This window comes from Hippopotamus amphibius, chromosome 6 (genome assembly GCF_030028045.1).
Source record: "Hippopotamus amphibius kiboko isolate mHipAmp2 chromosome 6, mHipAmp2.hap2, whole genome shotgun sequence".
In the NCBI taxonomy this organism is placed as follows: domain Eukaryota; kingdom Metazoa; phylum Chordata; class Mammalia; order Artiodactyla; family Hippopotamidae; genus Hippopotamus; species Hippopotamus amphibius.
Window position 1 is genome coordinate 53,384,990 of NC_080191.1, and position 21,280 is coordinate 53,406,269.

Below are 21,280 nucleotides of genomic sequence, written 5' to 3' on the forward strand. Positions count from 1 at the left end.
GCCTTGGCTGGAGCCAGGTGGAGGGGAGGGGATTGGAGGTTCAGGAGTTCAGAAAGAGAAGAGCTGAGGAATGGTGCCACCATCAGCTTCATGGAGCAAAGCCTGGCCCCATGGCCTCTCTGATACAAGACACCAAGAAGGCAGACCCACAACCAAGAGTCTCCAAAGGACAGATAAGTACCACCCAGACCATGGGAAGATGGAGGAAGTGTACATCTGCCGATCAATGCATCCCATATCTTCCCTCTCTCACTAAGAAGTGCCCTCTCTTCCAGCTTGAATTCCTGGCACAGAGAGGTCAAGGACTTGGGCTCAATAGCCCTAAGCTGGTTTCTCTGGAATGAGGATTTACATTCAGGTCTACCATTTTGCACACACCCTATCCCAGCCACATGAGTCTTCTGGTCTCTCGAAATGTGAAGATTATCTATTGTTCAATCCTTGCCATGTTTTTGTGTTTGTTTTTGTTTTTGTTTTACCAACCTCAAAACCCCATCACGGCTGCCCTCGTTCTGGCCACAGAAAGCCCTAGGCAATGGCAGGGTTCATGCTGCAAGCAGGGGTCACCTCCTCACCACGCGGGCATTTGTCTCCATGAGGCCGCAGAGCTCTCAGTCTGATCAGAAAGCTCAGCAGTCTCCCTGGGAGCCCACACCCAGCACACAGAGGGACGTTTTCACCTCCCATCGCTCAGCATCCAGGTGTGAACATCTCCATCAGCAGGGCACTGTGCCGGGGGCTGGGGGAGCAGTGAATGAGGCAGACCTCACCCAGGCTTCTTGGAGCTCATTCTTAATAGAGGGTCCCACGTACCTGACCACGTTGCACATGTGCCTAATTTAACCATTGCAAGCAGCCCTTGAGGAAGTGAACTTGGCCCCATTTTTACGCTTGAGGAAACTAAAGCAAAACGTGACCAGCTCGCTGATCTTGCAGCAGCTATCAGAGCCTAATCTATTGGGTTGCAAACTCTTCCTCCCTGTCACCATTTATTCCTGCCCCTCTCCAGCCTCTGCCCCTGGAATCCAGACAGCAGCTCCTTCGGAGCAAAAATTACCAGCTGTCAAAATGCTCAAGCTTGGGGAAGGTACCTTAGCACTTGTTAACAGTGAGAACGAGTTTATCAGGCAGCAAGCTGAGCGCCAGCCCCTCGGAAAAGGAAACAGGAGCGGTAGATTTTGAATAAAGGTAGGTGTAAGGGAAGGGGTTGGTGCCAGAGGTAAATTCTGCCTACCTGGCAAGTGTGCCTGGGGCAGCCACTGTCAGCAAGTAGCCATTTACAGTAACTGACAACCTAATTGAACATTAACTTGTCAGAGAAGTCTCTGCAGAAATTAGCAGCTCACAGACAGTCCTATGAAGAGTGAGGTGGTGGTTTGGGGGTGGGAGGAAAGGGAAGGATGAGCGGTGATTCCTTTGGGGTGTGAGAGAGAAAGGTCCGACACGGATTGACTTTGTATCTTCCTTGGGGTTAAAGGGCAAACACGCCGAACTTGGAGTTTCTAGCTGTTTCACCAAGAGATCTCCCTAGCTCAGGCCAGTGGGGAGAAAGGGGGCTACCTCTGAGAGAGGATGCTCCCTCATCTCAGAAAAGGAGAAATGGGTGCAGACTTAGGTAGGAACCCAAGGCCAAAGCTGGTTGGCGTCCACTCAGAGGCTGAGAAGCAGGTTGGATGCGGTCCCCCACCCACTGAAAGGGTCCTGATGAAAACCTCCCGTTGCCAACCCAAGCTTTCTCAACACGGAAGATTTTTTTCTTCAGAATGCACCAGATTCTGTTAAGCTTTTTAAGAGTTTCAAAAGGTAAACAACAGCAAGTCAAACAAAACAACTCACCGCAAAATGAGGACACACTCAAATGAAACTCTCGTCCAGGCCAGTGAGAGGATGTGAAATTATCAGGTGGTTTCTCCCCAGGCTGAAGGCCTTCAAGTCAGTCCTTTCCTAAATTTGCCTACAGAACGTATACCACTCGTACTTGTGAGCACATGTGGGTATTTGTGAGTTTGCCAGCCAAGAAAATGCTGGTGAGAGTTGGCCGCAAGTAGTAACGTTCTTTCCAAACACCACGGTGCAGCTGATCACATGCTTTCAATGAAAGTCACCTTTTCAAAAGCTGCTGGACATTTTTCTGAAGTCCAAGCGTACAGTGACTCCAGTGCTCAGCTCACATCTCCCTCCCTCCTGCACAGACACACATGTGCACGCACACGCGCACACGCGCCTGAATGTGTGGGGATTGTGCCTGGAAATCGTCTCCATGCTGTTGGTCGAGCAGAGCCACCATTAAATGCACATGTGCCCTTCTGAGGGTTCCCAACAGGCTGGCAGCAGCAGGAGGCGCGTTCTGGCCCCCGGTGAAGGAGTGGGGTCTAGCATGTCCTGTCTGGAGCGCATCGTGCCTTGGGAGGGTTCTGCGCAGCACAGGCAGGCTCTGGCCCCAGAATAAAAGCCTATGGGGTTAGAGTCTCCCTGCCCTGAGATCCAAGATACATGGAATTTGCAGCCCAAAGATACATGGTGCTGGAGGAAATGGAACGAGCACTGAATCTAGAGCCTGGCACTTATTGCTGTGTGACCTTGGGCACGTTACTTACTCTCTCTGAACCTTAGAAGAGATGTTCCTTTATAAGACAAATGCATTCATTTCTTTCACACATGCGTAAAGTAATCACTGAATCCTAGAATGTTAGAGATGAAAAGCTACTCAAGATTATTATCATTCAGTTCAACCTCTTAATTGTATAAACAGGGGTCAAAAAAGTCAGGTGGCTCACATGGAGGTCACACAGAGGGTAAGCCAAGGAGCTGGAGCTGTACCGTCCATCATGTGGGCACTCACTACCTGCGGCTCTCTACACTTCAAGTTCATTTAAAAGAAATAAAATGAGAAATTCAGCTCCTCTGTCACACCAGCCACGTTTACAGGGCTTGGCAGCCCCGTGCAGGGAGTGGCCACCATGTGGAGCACCAGAGTGGATCAGGAACTTTCCAACCCCTCGGGGAGCTCTACTGGACAGCCCTGGGCTAGAGGTCAGAACTCAGAGCTTCAAATTCTAGGCCCCATGTTCTGTCCCCTGCTTCTGACCTCCCTAGTTTCCTACGTGAGAGGCAAGGATTTTGACAAAACTATGGGCAAGCATAAGGTCTGGCTTCCCAGGTCCCCATCTTACGCCAGCACCACCACAACTTAGAATTCTCACTGACGTTGACCCACCGCTTAGGAAATGATAAATGACACCATTGCTCCTGCTTATAAGAACCAAACAGACTACTCTTGTTGGTACAGCGAGGAGATGGAAGGTTTTCGGAACTGGATGGTATGATCCCGTTGAAATAACTAGAACAGAATGTGTGCTCCGAACAAATACAGCCCCACTATTTTTTTTTTTTAATTCAGGATCTTAGTTCCCTGACCGGGGATCAAACCCGTGTCCCTGCAGTGGAAGCTCGGAGTCTTAACCGCTGGACCGCCAAAGAAGTCCCCCCACTTACTTTAAAAAGCACTTGGCCATTGACCCTCACTGTGAATCTCCAGAGAGCAGCCACCCCAGGCCTGCTGAGTTCAGCCACTACAAATAGCCTTGGGCTTCATATATAATCTGAGGCTCTGGGGAGAGGAGCCCATGGAAACATCTACAGTGGTGGCATGGTCAGAGCACAAGGATGGAGGCCAGGGTGTGATGGAGCCAGTATTGACCTTGGCCAAGCCCATCTAGGCCCTTCCTGTGCTGCCTCTTCTCTGAACCTAGACGGTCAGAGGCAAGGACAGATGACCCCCTCTCACATTCTCTGTGCTAATGGAGAGGCTTAGCGCCTCCCGTAAAGCATGACATAATCTGTAACTGCTCATCCTGCACCAGTGGTTCTTTACATTCTGGGGATCACAGACCCTCTAAGTATCTATTGAAAGCTGTGAATCTTCTCCCTAGGGAACCACATATATGTGTACAGATTCCACACTTTGTATATCATTTCAGGCCATTGCTGGCTTTGAAGACAGAAGGGGCTGTGAGCCAAGGGATGCAGGTGGCCTTTAGATGCTGTGAAGGGCAAGAACATATCATCCCCTAGAGCTTCCAGAAGAGAACACAGCTCTGCCGACACCTTGATTTCAACCCAGGGAGACCTAGGCCAGACTCTGACCTCCAGAACTACAAGACAATACATTTGTGTTGTTTTGTCACTACATTTGTGTGTAATTTGTTATAGCAGCAATAGAAACTGATACAGATTTTGGTCTTTAAGGATCCACTGAAACACAACTGCTGAAAGTCAATGATGAAAAAAAAAAGAAAAAACATGGCTCAAAAGTCAGGCTCTTGTTCTCTGTGAGCAAAGGCAGACGCGGTCCCAGTCTCCAGGGGACAAAGCCACGGTCCGCAAGTCGGCAACAGGCACCCTAGAGGATGCTGCTGCCAACAGAAGACACTCTTCTCGCCTGCTCAGGGCAGAAAGGACATGCATGCCAACCTGTCTTTTAAGCTCCTCCCCACTCCTTCCAGGACCAGATAGCACATGAAGCAGCAGCACCTTCAAAAACAGAGAATGGCAACGCCTGCGATACTACAAAACCTCAGCGAAGGAGAATTTTCAGAAACCATGTTTCTGAGGTGAACTGAGTTTTGAGGTCAACAGATAGCAACTAGACACCATGCTGGGTTTCAACCATCCGTCTCCTCTAAAGGTGTGCCCCACTCTGGGATCTATCCTTTACAAGTGGGAACCTGGCAGAGCCTGAAGTCAGGGATCCTGTTGAAACTCAGGTTGGAGGACACATGAGGCGTTATTGTAGGAGAAGGAGTGGGGATGGAGCTGAACATCAGACCCCAACCCTCTCCCAGACGTGCCTTTGAACTAATTAAGTCCCACCATCAGGTGGTAGCTGTGAAATTTCTCTTTTTGTTCCTAAGGGGATGCAGGGGGGCGGGAGGGGATGTTTGTGTCTGTGTGCATACATGTACATACACACCCTGAGAACACACACAGGTATTTGAGGTGGTTTTCAGGCAGCACACGTGTGAAAGAATTAGTGTTCTAACACATTCTTCATAATAAGCCTGAAAGGTGGTTTCCATTTGTAACCCACAGACTAATTACAATTGTGGGAGGTGGGGGTGGGGTGGAACGAAATGGATGCACCCAGAACACATCAAGGTCATGTGCAAATAGAGGACATAGAGGACGTGGTTTAAATTTGAATTCCAAGCAGCAAAAGAGACTTTCATCAAAAGAAAACCCTCCACCACCACCCTATTGTAACCATTCCTAACAAATGTCTGGTCCCCGGGACGTGCCTGGTGGTCCAGTGGCTAAGACTCTGCACTCCCAGTGCAGGGGGCCTGGGTTCGATCCCCAGTCAGGGAACTAGACCGCACATGCCGTAACTGGGAGTTCACATGCCACAACTAAGGTCTCACATGCTGCAACTAAGAAGATCCCACATGCCGCAGCGCATGTGGCAACGACCATCCTGTGAGCCACCGCTGAGACCCACCACAGCCAAATAAGTAAATAAATATTGAAAAAAAAAAAGTCTGGTCCCCAAAGAAAGAATGCTTTCCTGTAGCACCTGAAGTCATTTTTTTTTAACCCTACAGCCATTCTGCTCTTTTGATCTGAAATTGGGGAGTTCATATAATCTTAGGACTGGAAAAGTCTTCAATGTAAGCAATATCATCTTACTTTAAATGTAAACCAGGGTCCAGTGGTTAAGATTTCCCCTTCCAATGCAGGGGGTGCAGGTTCGATCCCTGGTCAGGGAGCTAAGATCCCATATGCCTCACAGCCAAAAAAACCGAAACATAAAACAGAAGCAATATTGTAACAAATTCAATAAAGACTTTAAAAATAGTCCGTGTCAAAAAAAAAAAGTCTTTAAATATAAGCCGATATCTTTCTACTGATGCCCAGAGGAAGAGATGCCTCACCCAGACCAGAGCAAGGCCAGGCCCCCTCTCAGAACCCAGCAGACTTTCTTCCTAGGACCCTCAAAACCCACTGGATTCTTACAAATCCCTTTAACTCCCCCAGAGATCCTGAATTAAGCAGTATTTCAGAGGCTCACCTATCTGGTGCCTACACAGAGCACACGTGAGAATGCTTTAGAGACCCGAGCGCCAGCTCCTAGGCCCCCAGGGAGAAGCCAGGGCTCCATTGCCTGTTTTTTGTTGTGGTTTTTTAATATTTATTTATTTGGCCACACCTGATCTTAGTTGTGGCACGTGGGATCTTTGTTGGCACGTGCAAGATCTTTTAGTTGTGGCATTTGGGATCTACTTCCCTGACCAGGGATGGAACCCGGGCCCCCTGCACTGGCAGTGTGGAGTCTTCATCGCTGGACCACCAGGGAAGTCCCTCCATTGCCTGTTGATATAACAAAGCCCAGGGAGACTGGACTGGCTAAAACTTGAATGAACGCTTGAACTAACTTCTCTTACACACCAAGCGGGGCATAATGGAACTGCCCCCGAGGCTGGGCCATCTTGAGTTAACCCTTCCAAACCTCTGTCCTGCAGCACCCAATCCAAAGTGAGCCCAAATCCCTAGGGAAAACCACTTGGCTTGTCGGCCAAAGAATACCCTGTGGACACATTCAGCGTGGATAACACTGCTTTTCTCCTTTCCCACTGTGGCTCAGCTTTCGGACAGAGACGTGCGTCTATTTGTAGTTGTGACTGACCAACTTCCTATGGCTCTGCCCTTTGCTGGGCTGTATCTAAGCCAAACAGTAAAATAACGCACTTGCTCGGGCGAAGCCTCCTCGGTGCCCAGCCGGGAGTGTGGGTGGGGCTGCAAAGCTTCTCTCTCAGCTGAACTTGGCCTCTCCAGGAAAGATGAGGTGAAGCGTGACGCTCTCGTCACGGAAACACACAAAGATGCCCATGCACCAGTGTAACAACGGCCTCTGCAGCTCAGGGGCCACACGCATACCTTCCAAACCCAGCTAGGGAGCCACCCCCCACCATCACTCACACCCCCCAGCAAGAGGGCTTCCAACACAGTTCAAGTGCATTTTCCCACCTGATTCTCATAACCCTGAAGGAAGTAGAAGAGCTATCTCTTGACCTGTCACAGAAGAGGAAACTTGAGATACCCCAGCTTTCCCAGAGTCACGCAGCTGGTTAAAGACAGACTCCAGACAAGAAGCCACGTTTACCAAGTCCCAGCCCTGCTCCCCAACCATGCCTGCCAGTCCTCAAAAGAGGGCCTCCCTCTGAGTTCATATAATAATAGCTGCTGTATGTGGAACACTTACTCTGCATTAGCACTGCCCTAGGCATTTCGTGCAGCTCCAATTCTTACAATTACCTTCTAGGGAGGTTGTAGACCAATGTTACAGGTGGAGAAATTGAGGTTCAGGGGGATTAACTGACCGACTTAAGGCCACACAGCTACCGAGGGATGGAACAGGGATTCCAAGCCCCGCCCATTGGCTCCAAAGCTCCTTGGATCAAACCACCGAGAAGAGGGACAGTTCTCCCCGCCCCTGGCCAGGGGATGAAGGAAGCTACCTCATTGCCACGTTGCTGCCGTCGATGACTATGGGTCGCAAGGAACTGGCTGGACCTCCGCTGTCCTCTCCCGGGTCCGCCCCCAGCCCGCGCTGGGCAGAGTCGGGGGTCCCGCAGGAGCCTCTGGGCACGAGCAGGGGCGCGGCGCTGCCCTCGTGGGCGCTGGGCCGGCTGCCCGTCTGGATCAGCTCCTGCAGCACGTCGTTGACCAGGGCGTCCTCGCCCAGCTTACCCAGCACCCTGACCACGTCCTCCCGGCCGTAGCCCAGCTTCTGGAAGAACTCCATCTTGCTCGAGCGCTCCATGCTGTGCCAGCCGGGCCCTGGCGAGGGTCCTGCCGCCGGCTTCCTCCTGGCAGAAACCCGCCGGCATGAGCTAGAGAGAAGAGGCACCCATCAGGTGTTTTCTGGGCGGAGGAGGCAAATTATGTGTTCTCTCCCCCCCTTATCTGTCAGGAAATCACGTCGGGGCCTGGTCCCCTGGGGATTTTCAGTGGCTCCATGTGGTTGGGGAGCCGCAAATACAATCAAGGTGCTTTTACCAGTGGGTCCCCATAAGCCTCCATCCCACACCCAGCCCCTACAAGGACCACAGGCCAGAGGGGCCCAGGGCAGCTGAGCAGGCCCCCCAGCCCGCAGGACATTTGCGCACAGGCCAAAGCAATGTTTCTGAGGCTCTGCTATGGCTGAAGTGCTCCCCCACTAAATTCTTATGTTGAAGCCCTATCCTCCAGTCCCCCAGGATGTGACTCTTTGGAGACAGGGCCTTTAAAGGGGTGATTAAGTAAAAGGAGGTCAGTGGAGTGGACCCTAATCCAGTATGACTGGTATCCTCATAAGAAGAGGAGACGTGGACACAGGTACAGAGGTAAGGCCGGGGGAAAGCACAGCAGGGAAACGGCCATCTGCCAGCTGAGAAGAGAGGCCTCAGGAGAAACCAGCCCCGCCATGATCTCAGACTTCTAGCCACCAGCTGCAAGGAACTAATAATAATAATAATAAGTTAAAATTTTAAAAATATTCCTATAAAGTCATCCCTCAGTATGGCGGGTGGAGGATAGTCCTGGAACCCCTGCAGATGCCAAACTCTGGGGATGTTCAAGTCCCTTACATAAAATGCCTTAGTATTTGCATATAACCTAAGCGTATCCGCTGATATACTTTAAAGCCTCTCTAGATTACTTACAATACCTAATACAGTGTGGTGCATGTAAAGCGTTGCCGGGGGGTGGGGGGAATTTAAGTTTCGCTTGAACGGCCCAGGTCTCGGGCTTCGGGAGCTCTTTGAATATGGTCAGGGGTTCAGGGGGAGCGAGGGTTGGCCAAAGACAGTGGAAGCAGCCGTGGGTACAGGTTCCGCCTTCCCCCGTGGCTCAGTCTTGCCCCTCAGCCAGGCCCCACCACCAGGGAAGAGGGACGGGGGGGTGAGGCAGCTTATCCGGGGCCAGGGCAGGCGAGGGACGCGGCCTCCCAGGGCCTGGGTCTGGGAGATTTCTGGGATTCTTTTTTCTTCGAACATTTTTAATCCACAATTGGTTGAATTCGAGGATATGGAGGGCTGATTGTACACATATTATATAGGTATCTAAAATAAACACCAAGTCAGCCCAGGCACATGAATGCAGCTCCTCTGCTTAAACAGGGGGAAACACCCCCTGGTGCATTCTATTCCCCAAAACACACTCTCTGACCTAAATCCAGCTGAGTGCCCTGGCACAGCTTTCCCTAGCAATTAACTCAGATTGTACTGAACCTCTAAAAGAGAAGGTCCTAACCCAGATTTGATCCTTTCCACTCCGCCATCACTGCATGCCCTACACCTTTGGGGGAGTGGGGAGCTAGAGGCTGCAGCCTGACAGAGGAGAAAAAGATGACTGTGCCAAAAGGAACACTCTGGACAGGCTGGGTCCCTCTCTCTTTTCTACTCACAAAGACCTACATCTTTCAAAACACATTTGAAAATATAGAAATAATCATGAAAATATATTGACGGTGAAAAACTGAAACAATGTAGAAGTATAACAAATAAAAAGATATAATGTCTCTTCATACATACCCCAAATCCCACTGGCCTCTCCTGTCTCCTTCTGGGGCTTTTTCTATGCATTTACTTGCATATCTAGTAGATACACACATATACAGTTTAAGAGAGGCTGTTTTCACATAAGTAGTATCATACTGTACATATTGTTCAGCAGCTCACCTTTCCTATTAAAAGTGCAATTTGGAAATCTTTCCCTGCGGTTTACCCACTCTGCTGCCCGCCGTATCCCCAGCATTCAGAACGGTGCCCGGCACAGCCGAATCTCAATGCATATCTGTCGAATGAATGAATGAAAGAATGCATGGTGTTCCTCCATATGCCAAATGATGGAAACGTAGATGGTCTTCAGTTTTTCCCTGTTACAAATCATGCTTACCACCCACCCATCACTTCACCCCATCCTCTTCTCAGTATTACAGGTTCTCCATCTTCAGTTGCTAGTCTCCTGTTGGAATCCTCTGCAACATACTCTCTTCTGGCTTCCCAGCCTGGCTGCCCCTTCGCTTGCAGGGCCTCTCCCTGTAGTGCTGGAACCCAAACAGAGCTCACAGTGCCTGGGGCTGGCAGGTCAAGGGTGTTTGTCAGCCAGCCTCCTGGATGCAGAGGCCTCTGCTGCAGCCTCCACATGTCAGCTGCCACCCGCCTGGCCCACTGACTGCTGCAACAACCTAAACTGCCCCCCCAGGTCACCAGGGACCTCCTAACTGCCAAATCCAACAGTGTCTTCACGCTTCTCACCTTACGCAACGTCTCTGCGGCTTTCGACTCTGTGCACCACTCCCTTACTTGAGATTTTAAATCCAAAACTTTTGGACCACCTCCTTCCTGAAAGTTTCTTCTCCCTTAGGTTGTACAACGTGGCCTGGGTCTCCTCCTAAGTCTTTCCAGCTCTTTCCTTAGCCTCTGCTCCCTTGTTCAATGTTGTCCTGTCCCGGCCATCTTCCCTCCCCCTCACGCCCTCCACCAGCCCCTAGATCAATGAGCCCACGACCGCGTTTCCGGCTCAGATGGCTTGCTGAGTACCAGGCACACATGGCTGTAAATCTGGGAGATAAATGCCCTGCACCATCGTGAAAAAGTGCTGCGGGAACTCAGAACGCTGTCACTCACCAGACATGTGCTGCGTCCACTTCACTGGTTCTCAAAGTGGGGTCCATGGGGAGCCCAAGACCCTTTCAGGGAGTCTTTAAGGCAAAAATAATGCTTAGGTGTAATCTGGGTTTTTTTCTCTCTCATCCTCTCATGAGTGTACCATGAAGTATCCCAGAGGCTACATGTCATTGTGATATTGCGACAGCTTGAATGTGGAAGCAGATATGAGAAGCCAGCTGTCTTCATTTAAGCTGGATATTAAAGAGATTTTCCAAAATTTAAATCAGTGGCAGTCTTCTTACAAATTTTTTGGGTTTGGAAAATCGAGTTCTTTTTCGTAAAATACATCATGTATATTAATATCATTGGTTTATTCTGATTTTAAAATGAATGAGTATCTTTAAATTTCATAGTTTTAGTGTGTAGTAAGGTACATATGAATACATAGATATAACCCACATAAACAAAATTTCTTTGGGGTTCTTAATAGTTTTTGAGAGTGAAAAGGGATTCTGAAACCAAAAAGTCTCTTCTTCAATCCAGAGCTTCCCAATAGCTGTTTGTACATAGACGGTTCCGTGTAGGTGGCCTGTGGACGTGTCACCCAGGGCCCCCAGACAGAGGCCCAGTGTCTCCCCCTCCCCCACACCCACCTCCTCTGCCCACTGGCCCCACCCAAGGTCAGTGCCCACCTTGCTCATCCCACACCCAGTTCGCGGCAACAGCCTCCTAGGGGTCGCCTCCTCACCCCCAACTGGCCCAGCCCCCATTGGTAGCCAGCCCTGTATTTCTAGAACAAGTCTCACCATGTCACCCCTGCTGAGAAATATCCTCTGACTCCGTGTTGACCTCAAGAAAGACACAAAACCTGCCACCCCAGTCTTAATCAGTGGTGGGAGAATGGTCTCAGAACAGCTTGTCTCAATTGGCCATTCAAGCTTAGCAGTAAAAAAAAAGCAGTCATGATAAGGCATCGTAAAGCCTTCAGAAGGAAAGGAGACTGTTTCATGGACCGTTTGTTTTGTGTGTGGCAGTTTTCAGTTGTTTGTTTTTAAAATCAGGACTTTTTTATTGGAAACAACTTAACCAAAACTCTGTCACAGAATTTGAGACCCATTAAAAAAGTTTAATGAGAAAAAAGAAAGAAGGACACCAAGTTCCTGAGCAGATGGCTGAGCTCTCAGGATATAGCGCTGACCCGCGTCCACCTCCTGCCCACCGCTGCCCACCTGGCCCTTCCTCCCAAGCCACGCTGGGTCTCTCCACGCTCCCCATCCCAGCATGTTCCTATCACTAGGCTTCTGCACATGATTCCCTCTCTACCTGGAATGCTCTTTTGGGTTTGGAAACGTCAAGATTCGGCTCAAACGCACTCACAGGGGTCATCCCTGACTCCACAACAGAATGAGTGGCCTGGGCCTCTCACCTCCCAGGCGCTCTGCACATACTTCTATTATGACACATTGAATTGTCATTTATCTGTTCCTCAAACCGTGAACTGCATTCCAACCTGTCTGCCTCAGAATCACCAGCACAGTGCCTAGTATATGTGAAGAGTTTAATAGCTTTTTCTTTAATAAATGTCCAAAGTTGAAATTATCTTCTCCTGGAATATTTTTTCTTCAGTTCCCATCTCATTGAATGGCATCCCCCAGAGGCCCAAAGAAGAAATCTCGAAGTCAGCTTTGACTTATCCCTTTCCTTTGCTTCGATGAGTCGTTAATTCTACTTCCTGGACATTTTCCATAACCTCACTCTCTACACTCACACCACCACCGTCCAAGTTCACTCACTCATCCATCCATCCATTCATTCTTTCATTCATGTAACAAACCCTTACTGATCACCTGCTGGGTACCAGGCACTGTGCTGGGACCTGGTTCTATAAAGACAAAATAATACACAGTCCAGTTTTCAATCTGTCTACAATCTATTCAGGGAAACAGACAAAAAATATAAATGACAAGTCATACATCATGATGATAAGCACAATAATTGCAATTAGAAAAATGTGCTTTCAAAATTCAGGTGACTAATGACTTATCTTCCCTGGAGGGGAAAGGAAAGGCCAGCGTGGCCCTCACAGAGCTAGACGACCAAGGACAGATGAGCTGGACTTCGCCAGCCAGAGGAGGGCCACGTCACCTCCCCGGGGCTCCCAGAGAGAGGGGGACACCTCCCCGCACTTCCACCCACAGCTACTCTAGTCAGCTTAGTCCACTGGTCCAAGACGTCCACGTCGCCCCAAAATGTCCATGTCTCTCCATCCTGTACAGAGAAGACGACAAAACCCTTCAGCATGAGAAGCAAGGCCCCTCACCCCTGGGCGTGACCGCCTACCCAGTCTCAAGGGCCACGTACCTCTAGTCCAGCCTCACCTTTTCCCTGACCAGTGGCCAGTCCCTTTCTCTCGGGACGGCTTTTCCCTCGGGCTGGGTTCCAGCTTTGGCCCAGTCTCCTTGGAGGAAGGGGACACACTGGCCTGGCAGGCCAGCCTCAGGCCAGGGGGTGTTCACTGTCCCTGAAAGGCCCTGGTCGCTCAGCCGGGAGGCCTCCCCTAGGGCTCTTCCCTCTGCAGAGCACCTGCTCCTCCTTCACCAGACGTTACCTCACTGTCACCTCCTCTGAGAAGCCGTCCCTGTCCTGATGGCCCCCGTTACTCCCACGGCCGCCCCTCACGGCTTACGCGTGCACTGTAGCACTTATTTGGGTTTGGAAGAAAAAGAGAGAAGGGAAGCTTGAGAGGAGCAGTGGGAGATAGAAAGGAGGGAGGGAACTAAAATGAGAGAAAAGGAAAGACAAGAAACACAGTACAGGCAACATGAACATACGTTTGTATTCACCTCGTTCTTCATTGTTTCCGCGTCGCTTTCTTGTAGAGACTACTACTTGAACTTCCCATCATCCCTTCCCTTTTTATCCCACAGGGTGGATAAAAGTACTCCCTCCTCACAGATGAAGAAACTGAGGTTCAGAGTGGTACAGAGTAAAGGCTATACAGCTAGTACATGGCAGAGATCAGCCATAAGTAGATGCCCAAAATAATGCGTTGCTTTGAGTTGCGTTCAGGACAGGGGCACCTTGCCATCACAGAAATGGAAAAACCAAAATAGGACTGTGTCAGGTGGCTTCTCTTAGGTTACCAAGTAACAGCTACGAGGAAAGTCCACGTTTGTTTCGTAACTTTGTGTTCTGGTATGACAGAAACATGAACATTTTCAAAATGAAAAAGCTTGGCCCTTTCACCTGGGGTAGGGGAGTGGGAGTGGGGCCCTGACCTTGGCAGCTCCCCTCAGAGCCCTCAAGTTTCAACAGAGCCCCTTTTCTGAGCAGACTTTTGAAAGGCTGTGCGTGGGACAGGAGGGCTGTTTTTACACGAAATTAACTGAAAGAATTCACCTAACTTCAGAGGCTTTTTCCCCCTCTTAAGACTTTAAAATAACTTCATTTCCTTTTAAAATTTCTAAATAAGGGAGAACACTGGGGTGGGAGGCTGCCCTCCATAGCCTCAGGTCACAACCCTCCCCCTTCGGCTGTGACGGTCTTTGAGCTGCACCACTGCCAGCAGCTACTTTTTCCTTTCTATTTTTAAGACCTGAAAGTATGAACAATTTCATCTTAGTTTTCTTCCTCAATCTTGACTGGAAGTCACAAACAGCACAGTTGATTAGTAACACTTTGAAAACCTTCCCAAGCCTCCTGAGCTCTGACCACGGTCCGTGTGGCGTGCTGTCCCCTGCTCAGTGTCAAGGCTGGGGAGGTGGATTCAGGACCTGACAGAACAGCGGGGGGGGGGGGGGGGGGGGGGGGCCTCACAGGTGGAAAAACAGGGGTCAGATCAGATCTTCCAGGATCAGCCAATCCAGAGGGAGGGGCTCTGGGCCAAAAAGTCTGTAACCTCTAGCAGGAAGAGCCCCTGAGGAAAAAAATAAACGAGAAGCAAAAGAATCAGAAAAAAGAGAGGGGTGAGAGCTGCAGAGAAACAGCAGCTCACACGCGCCCTGTGTTTTCTAGTTACAAGGTGCCTCTTCGCATGTCATCTTTGGGAAATCCTAAAGTCCCTGGAACGTGGAAAGAGTTCCTCACGTTGCAGGTGGCAAGACTGAGGGAAAGAGAATTTTTGATGATTTACCCAGGATCCCACAGCTAATGTATGGAAGAGACGAGACAGCCAAGGGTGGCAATTCCTGCCAGAGGGTGTTGCCCAGGGCCGCTCGGGGGCCACAGGGCAGGGCCAGCCCGCATCCAACACAAGACCCTGACCCCCAAGTCCATTCGCGGGTCGCCTCTGCCTGCTCCGGAGAAACCTACCACAGACACCCACCGGAAGTCACCCGCCATGGTGAGGAGAAAGTTCTAGACAGAGTCCATGCAGAAGTTTTCTGGTTCAGCTCAGATCTAGAGGCCCTCAAGGGAGCTGTCAGAGTTTGAGGAAGTCACAGAGAGGCAAAGACTTCAGCCCATGAGATCTGTGGTTTAGGTTTGGCCCTTTTTTTTTTTAACGGAATTATAATTTTTCAAAATTGTAGCAAGATAGTCACAGCATAAAATTTGCCATTTTAACGATTTTTAAGAGTGCATTTTTAAGAGTGCATTTCAGTGGCATTAAGCAACCATCCACCACCATCCATCTCCATTCATCTTCCCAAATGGAAAGTCTGTCCCCATTAAACATTAACGCCCCATCTCCTGCCCTCAGCCCCTGGTAACCACGGTTCTATTTTGTATCTTTATGAATTTGATGGCTCCGGGTACTTCATATAAATGGAATCACATAGTAATTGTCCTTCTGTGACTGGTTTATCTCATTTGTCATAATGTCTTCAAGGTGCATCCGTGTTGGAACATGTGGCAGAATTTCCTTCCTTTTTAAGGCTGAATAATACTCCATTGTGTGTATATACCCCACTGTGTTTATCCATTCATCCACCCATGGACATTTGGGTTGCTGACACTTTTTGGCTGCTGCGAATAATGTTGCTCTAAGCCTGGGTGGACTGGCTTGGCCTTTAGTGTTCTCCTTGAACTCGTCTCCTGCTCTTGTGTGCTGCTGTAGGTTACTTCAGGTGTACACACATGTATTTACAGCCCTGATCGATATCCCAGGGCAATTCTAAAGCAACGTTTAAAACAAAATCCTCTACTAAATGCCACTCCCAACCTATTCACATGCCAGGTGTTGGCACTCCCGGCTTGGCAACATCTGGCCCTGGAGAAGAGGTCATATCTTAGGGTTCACAGCCAAGCATTCTAATGGCTCCAGGGAATTAGCCGAAATTCTAGTCACTGCCTTCAGGTGAAGACTTATTTCAATGTCCTCATAGCCTTCTTGAAGCCCACAGGGTCATCCTCTAGAGGGGATGGCCTTTGGGTCACTGCCAAATGTTCCTGATCTGCCGGGAAACTAGACACCCACCCGTCAGTATCTAGCCTAGGAGATGCCTTCAAGAGCACAGAGACAGGTTTCCAATGTGCCTGAGGGTTCTAGTCCTCCTGAGTTCATAACATTAAAACATCTTCACAGCCCACAGCAGCAGTTTTTACTTCAACCGAAGAGTTTCCTCTGATTAATCTTTCTCCCACAAAAGCCCTCTTTTTTTAAAAAAAAAAATAATAACAAAACTTGTATTGAGAATTTTTTTCCGTGCCCGACGTGGTGCTGACACTTGACAAATCCTCACTCGGCCCTGTGACGACCCTGCAAGGTAGGTGCACAGAAGCCCTCTCGACGTTAAAAACCATCTAGCGCGAACGAGCAAGATTTCACACAAAGGAAATTAAAGATGCTTACCTAATGTTTTTCCGCTGAGCCCTCAAAGTAATCAAAGCAGATGAGAGTGCTAGGATGCCACGCATCCAAGAACTGCCCTCCATCCTGCCCCCACCCCGTGCACTGTCTCTCTCCTCCCACCTCTGGACCCAAGTCTGGCAGCATTCTGTCATACCGACAGATGGCCAGGGGACATGCACTCACCAGCAGGGCGCGTCGAGGTCCCTCGCGGTGGATGCTGCGCTCCCCTCGGCAGCCGGCACACGCTGTCCTCTTAACTGGCCAGGTGTCCCCGAGAGGCCCGAGGCCCGGGGAGCCACTTCAGGCCAGAGCTCCACTTCCTTTCACCAGAGTCACGTTCAGCTGCAAAGGTAGTTTTGCTTTGCATTTAAAAAAAAAAAAAAGGAAAGGAAGAAAGCAATCAGATGAGGGAGGGAGATGAAGGCTGCGCCCCAGCGTGAGTCACCGAATCAAAGTTCAACAACCACATGCAAAACGCACTCCGTGAGGGCAGGGCTGGCCCTGGGCAAAAGCATGAGATCTCCGCCCTCCCACGGTGGCCTCGGCTGCTCCAAGGTCCCACTTGCGCCTCCAGCTGAGAAAGGCATCTGATCTGTGAGGAGGGTGGGTGCTCACAACTTTACAATCAAAACTACAGCGCACGGGAGCCAAGAGGAGGCAGGGCCGGCAGAGAACAGACGTGGCTGCAGAGACGGCGCACGGGGGCTGGGCAAGGCCCTGCCATCACAGGGGTCCCAGGCAGCTCCCAAAGTCCTTCCGGCTGGAGGACCAGGGCGCTGGCCTCTGTCGGGGATTCCGTGACCCCGGGCTCCCCTCTCTGCAGCCCTGCATGGGGTGGGCACCCGCTTCGCTCTCGCTGTGGCAGGAAGAGCCTGACCTCAGCGGCCTGCAGCCCAGCTTGCTACAGCCTCAGAGGGTACAGGCCACAGACCCCGAGCTCTGTGGTTATTTCCTGCATTGGAGGATGCCCCTCAGGGGTCACAATAAGAGGAAGGGACACAATCAAATCCCACAGCAGCCCACCTGCCAGCAAATGACACTGTCCCCAACGTGACTTGCCCAGAAATACACAGTCAGCTAGTTGCTTAAGCTGAGTTTAGAGCCTGGGAGTTGGTGCTGAGGAAATAAGAAAGTCACAAGTTACCCTCTTTTTGCTGCTCTTCTTTGTTTGTTGCCCATCTGTCTCCACAGAAGATTGGAGGCAGTCCGGAATATGAAAGCACCAGGAGAATGGATCGTCTAAATAAAAATTAAAAGTACAATCAGAAGGCGGAAGGGATAAATTAGGAGTTTGGGATTAACATAAACACACTACTATATATAAAACAGATAACCAACAAGGCACAGGGAACTACAGGCAATATTTTATAATAACCCACAAGGGAAAAGAATTTGAAAAAAAAATAGATATATGTGTGTCTAACTGAATCACTTTGCTGTACACCTGAAACTAACGCAACACTGTAAATCAACTATTCTTTAATTTTAAAAATTGATGAAAAGTCATAAAATTTTTAAAAATAAAAAAAATTTTAAAGTACAATCAGAAATCATTAAAAAACAAAACAAAAATTGTACTAGAACCTGGATTAAAAGTCACTTCATTTGAGCACTACTCCTAGCTTTGAAATTTGGGGCACAATGGATTTTCTAATAACAACTGCCATTTGTTTAAACCCTCCAGTATATTTGCTAACTTTCCATGAAAATTTCCCAATCCCCACAACAGCTCTACAGCATAGGAATTATCAGTCCTATTTTTGAGATGAGGTCATCAGGGTTGAGGAAAGGTAACTAAACTGCCCAGGTTCACTCAGTAAGTGGCTGAGTCGGGACTGAAACCCAGGACCATCAGGCTCACATATACCCTCTTTACATGGTCACGTGTAGCCTCTCAGCTCCCATATTTTCCTGGTATTAAATTTTAGGAGAAATCTAAGTCCCTATGTCAAGTAACACAGACAACATCTTCAGCTCAAGTCCTACAGAAGACGCAGGGGTGTCAGACGCCCATTCTCACTGGAAGCCTCCGTCAAAGCGGAGCTGTTATAGCTCATCTCAGGGGAGGGTTTCTGTGGGGGACATGAGCTCACATTATCCAACAGCCTTGTTCTTTGACTGTCTAGCGGAATAAAGCTGCAGAACTCAGAGCCACACACTGCCAAGGGGCTCGTTGGACCATCTCTCCCAAATACCAGGTTCTGAGCCACAATATTCTTACATACAGAATAGCAACAAATCAAGGAAGGAATTCTCTGCGGAGACTGCCAAGTGCCACCACCGCTGTGCACTTAGTGAACGATGAACCTGGGCCGTGAAACTCACGAATTCTGATCTGTGTCACCCCCAGGTGGACGACACGGGACAGGCAGCACAGTGGCCAGCAGCAGTTTCACAAAAAAGACACCTGAATCTGCTCAACTATCAGACAAGTAAGCACTTGGCAGAGACCCCAGAATTCTGTGTCTGAAATCTTGGAGACGTTATGCAGACCAGAAAAATTGTTATACTCAATTGTCTCCATAAGAAAAGAACCACCGTATGGTGTCTTTACAGAATCTGGTTTAGAGAAACCTCATCTTGATTTCTCTACAGCTAAAATGACTTAGCTGCCACCACTCTGAGAAGCTGAAAGATTTGAAGCACTGTTTAGGCTGTTCCTCCCCAATTGTAACCTGCCAGGAGTTACGATTTTAGTTACTGTATCACTGACCCCAAATGAGACTCTGCCTAGGAGAGACTAAAAAGAGGACAGCAGCTTCCAACTTGCAGAGGTGACTGGGCCCATGTCTACATGTCTCCAAAAGCTAATAGACTTGGAAAAGAGTGGGACCGCAGGCTTGGCACACTTCCCTCTTCTGCTCTGTTTAAGATTGGCATTGAGTCTGTCCTGAGGCTATTTTTCTCCACTCTGGCCCTTGTGGTGAGAGACAGAGGTCTGTGCTTTCAGGAAGCAGCCTGGAGGTACTGAGACAGTGGGTCCTAAATATGGGGTACGGACCCTCCCCAGGGAGGAAAACACCCACACATGGGCAGGTGGCGTGGGCTGTTTCAGTGCTTCACAGACCCTGGGAGGCCACGGAATGACCCAGCGCAGGACGCCTGGCATGGTTACCTCCCCTCCATGTACAGCATCAGTGAGCACCAAGAGCAGTCTTTTATTGTGTGATCTGTTTTCTCTGTGAGCTAAAACTGAGTGTCGGTATTTGCAGGTACGGCGCTCGAAGGCTCAGCCCAGCTGCATGTCACCCTGCCCCTCCCCATCGGCTGCCCCCCAGCAGCGCGTGGGAGTTCTTGTTTCTCTGTCGCCCCACACATCTTTGAGCCTCTGAGACTTTTTGCTTTTTGCCAGCCTGGTGTGTGAGAAATGGTGTATCACTTCTCACAGTTATTTTAACTTTTGTTGCCCCGATTGCTGGTGAACTTGAGGATTTTTTCATGTGTACCGAGCATACAGTTTTCTTCCTTTTTCCCTCTATAGCTCACTTTCCTACCATGTAGTCTTTTTCTTATTAATTGGTATTAACCTTCATATATTCTTCATACTAATCCTTTACCTTTTGCATATGCTTCTGTATATGTGTATCTTTTGTAACTTTCGGCTCCCAGTCAAATGTTTGGCGTTTTAGCTTTGTTTATGATGTTTTGGGGCCTGCAGATGTTTTTCCTTTTGTGCAGTCAAAACTACTGGTCTTTCCTTCATCATTTGTACTTTTTGAATCTTGTTTAAGAAATCCTTATCCTGAGATTATAAAAATATTTTCCTATAATGTCTCTAAAGTTATAAGTTTCTATTTTTTGTAGTCAGATCTTTTATCATGGTCTGGATTTTCTTTTTTTTTAGTGAATGGTATGAGAAAAGGTCTAAGCTTATCAGGTTAGGCAGCTTGGCGTTATGAACCTGAAGTTAGGCCGCCCTGCCACTTATTAGCTACGTGACCTTGAGTGAAGTATTTAACCTCCCTGTGCCTCCGTTTCCTCATATATAAAGTGGGGATGGTAATTACACCTATCTCATAAGGATATCCTGAGAATTAAATTAATTAATGCACACAATGTGCTTAGAACAGTGCTCGGCATAGAGTAAGTGCTCAATAGTTAGCTTTTATTATTATGAGCACAAAGTTTAATGAAGATAGGATTACTAGAACTTATGAAGGCGAAGTCTAGCACCCAGGGAACATTGCAAAACTGTCAGAGGGCTACAGAGACAAGTACAACCACCCTCTGGCTCATCAGCAGGAACGTGTACATCCACCATCCACACAGAAGCAAGTGCGGAGGCCGATTCCGCTGTTCTGCTGCTTAGCCAGTTGTTATTGGCTTAGCCAATAATCTAATTTAAAACAATTGTGCATTTAAAACAATTTTTGTTTATTAAATAAAATCTATATGTCACTTTCTCTGATTTTCCACCTGACATGTTACCATAAACCACTGCAGGGATCAAGGCAATAAAAACATTGCTAAGTTCATTTCAATTTCATTTCACACCATGCACCAGGCTGAGAACATAAGCACCAACCAAACAACGTTTCTGCCCCCTGCGTGACATGACTGTCAACAAAGAGTGACAGTGACACTGTAAATGTTAGCGTGAAGCAGAGTTCGACTAAAGCGACCTTGGCACCACTGATGTTACGGGCTCGATAATTCTTTGCTGTGGGGGCTGTGCTTGTGCAGGGCAGGATGTTCAGCTGGCCTGTACCCGCTAGATATCAGCAGAACAACCCTCCACTGGGTGACAGCTAAAAATGTGCCCAGACCTTATCAAGTGTCCTCTGGGGGCAAAATCGCCCCTGATTCAGAACTGGTGGCACAGTGGTTAAGCATCCACCTG

The 21,280-nt window shown here is 49.0% G+C and overlaps 1 protein-coding gene across 1 annotated transcript in view; it reads right to left on the reverse strand.

The window, feature by feature from the left end:
- ZC3H12D (zinc finger CCCH-type containing 12D) overlaps window positions 1–16,771 on the reverse strand; it is a 31,864-nt gene extending 15,093 nt beyond the window's left edge. The window contains exons 1-2 of the mRNA XM_057739871.1: window positions 16,624–16,771; window positions 7,515–7,889 (exon numbers count right to left, since the gene is read on the reverse strand). Coding sequence (XP_057595854.1) covers window positions 7,515–7,819 — 305 coding nt within the window. The 5' untranslated portion in view covers window positions 7,820–7,889; window positions 16,624–16,771. The remainder of the gene's footprint in view (window positions 1–7,514; window positions 7,890–16,623) is intronic.
- Between the last annotated feature and the right edge of the window lie 4,509 nt (window positions 16,772–21,280).